This window comes from Etheostoma cragini, unplaced genomic scaffold (genome assembly GCF_013103735.1).
Source record: "Etheostoma cragini isolate CJK2018 unplaced genomic scaffold, CSU_Ecrag_1.0 ScbMSFa_3110, whole genome shotgun sequence".
Lineage (NCBI taxonomy): Eukaryota > Metazoa > Chordata > Actinopteri > Perciformes > Percidae > Etheostoma > Etheostoma cragini.
Window position 1 is genome coordinate 12779 of NW_023267345.1, and position 1562 is coordinate 14340.

Consider the following 1562-nt stretch of genomic DNA (forward strand, 5'->3'; position numbering starts at 1 on the left):
CCCCCCCGGGATAACTGTCTGCACCCCTATAATGTAACAGCAGCCCCCCCCCAGGGATAACTGTCTGCACCCCTATAATGCAACAGCAGCCCCCCCCAGGGATTACTGTCTACATTCAGGCGAGGGGTACCTGTAGTCTACGTAGTCTTTCTTCCAGTCGCTCGGCGTGCTGCCGTTGGGTTTCCCGTGTTTGTCCAGGAGTCCTTTCTGAATCATCATCTTCTTCTGACTCGCCTGATGGAACACAATTTATTATTATTATTATTATTATTATTATTATTATTATTATTATTATTATTCTGGTACTTACCTTGGGGCCCAGCCCCCACTTCCGAGGATAAGTGTCTCTCTCCATGATCACCCTCTTGATCTTCGCCACGACGCCGTGATCACACGTCGAGATCACCGCCGTCGTCATCAGAGCAACAGCTGAGGGGAAACACGTCCCGTTAGACCACTTCCGCTGTGACCCAATCCCTTTCCCTGATAACTTGTCAGGCTAGATCACTTCCCCTGAGACCCCCGGTCCCACTAAGTCACTTCCCATTAGACCCGGTCCCAGTGGATTCTGGGTGAAACCATCAGAGAAGGGTGATAGATAGCAGGTCATCACGGCCCGAAGGCTGCTGCATCTATATATCTCATCATGTGGCCACACACCCCCCCCACACACACACACACACACACACACACAGAGAGACAGAGCAAGAGCGAGCAAGACACATGTCTCACCTGTGCAGATGGCCTCTCCCTTGGTTGTTATGACAACAATGTCCTGGTTCATCTCAATGCCGTCCTCGTAGCGCAGGACGCCCGGCAGCATGATCTTTGCTCCGTAACAGATGGCGTTCACCTACAAACAGTCACTTATTAGTTTACAGCAGACCTGGGCCTTGTATGACACACGGGCGCCGTCCTTCATACACGTTCTATTAGAGATATGTCCTTTAAATAAGTTATACTTCTATATTAGCGTTATGTCCTTTAAATAAGATAGACACATAATATATTAGAGTTATGTCCTTTATATAATGGCGTTTTTCCACTGCTGGTAACAGCTCGACTCGACGCGCCTTGACTCGCCTCTACTCGACTCTTTCTACGTCCGTTTTCCATTGCAAAATGAGTAACGTCTCAGCGTGGCTGGTCACCGTAGCTACGCATGATGATGTAATTTTCAACGCGACTCACAACGACACATCGGCTACTCGCTACAGCCAGAAGAAAAGTTTTGTTTCAAAAGAAGCTGAAGGAAGCAACAAAAATCACCGCTAAAAAAAAAAACAAGAGTTTGGGAATACTGACGGAGTTAAGACGTCGACATGACTGTTGTTCGCCGACACAAAAGGGTAAGTTACGTTTCCTGGTAACGTTAGCTAACATTAGCATGTGTTAGGGGCCCCGGTCAGTATTTACTAACTCTATACGCTAGCATTATATTAAGTACATGAACTTTAGCAACCATGATTACACACCAACATGTATGCTGTTAGTGTTTCAGAGCATTCACGCTTTGCAAAACCGCCGCCGCAGACCGTCTGGTGGGCGACGTCCGACCGGTG

At 47.9% G+C, this 1562-nt stretch overlaps 1 protein-coding gene and 1 non-coding gene across 2 annotated transcripts in view; both read right to left on the reverse strand.

Moving 5' to 3' along the window:
• Positions 1-102: 102 nt before the first annotated feature.
• LOC117940723 (H/ACA ribonucleoprotein complex subunit DKC1-like) overlaps positions 103-1562 on the reverse strand; it is a 4943-nt gene continuing 3483 nt past the window's right edge. The window contains exons 6-8 of the mRNA XM_034865901.1: positions 733-853; positions 311-429; positions 103-234 (exon numbers count right to left, since the gene is read on the reverse strand). Of these exons, the coding sequence (XP_034721792.1) occupies positions 103-234; positions 311-429; positions 733-853 (372 nt within the window). The remainder of the gene's footprint in view (positions 235-310; positions 430-732; positions 854-1562) is intronic.
• Positions 577-653, reverse strand: LOC117940724. Its single transcript, XR_004655804.1, has one exon. It is a non-coding gene; the product is annotated as a small nucleolar RNA SNORD83 (small nucleolar RNA).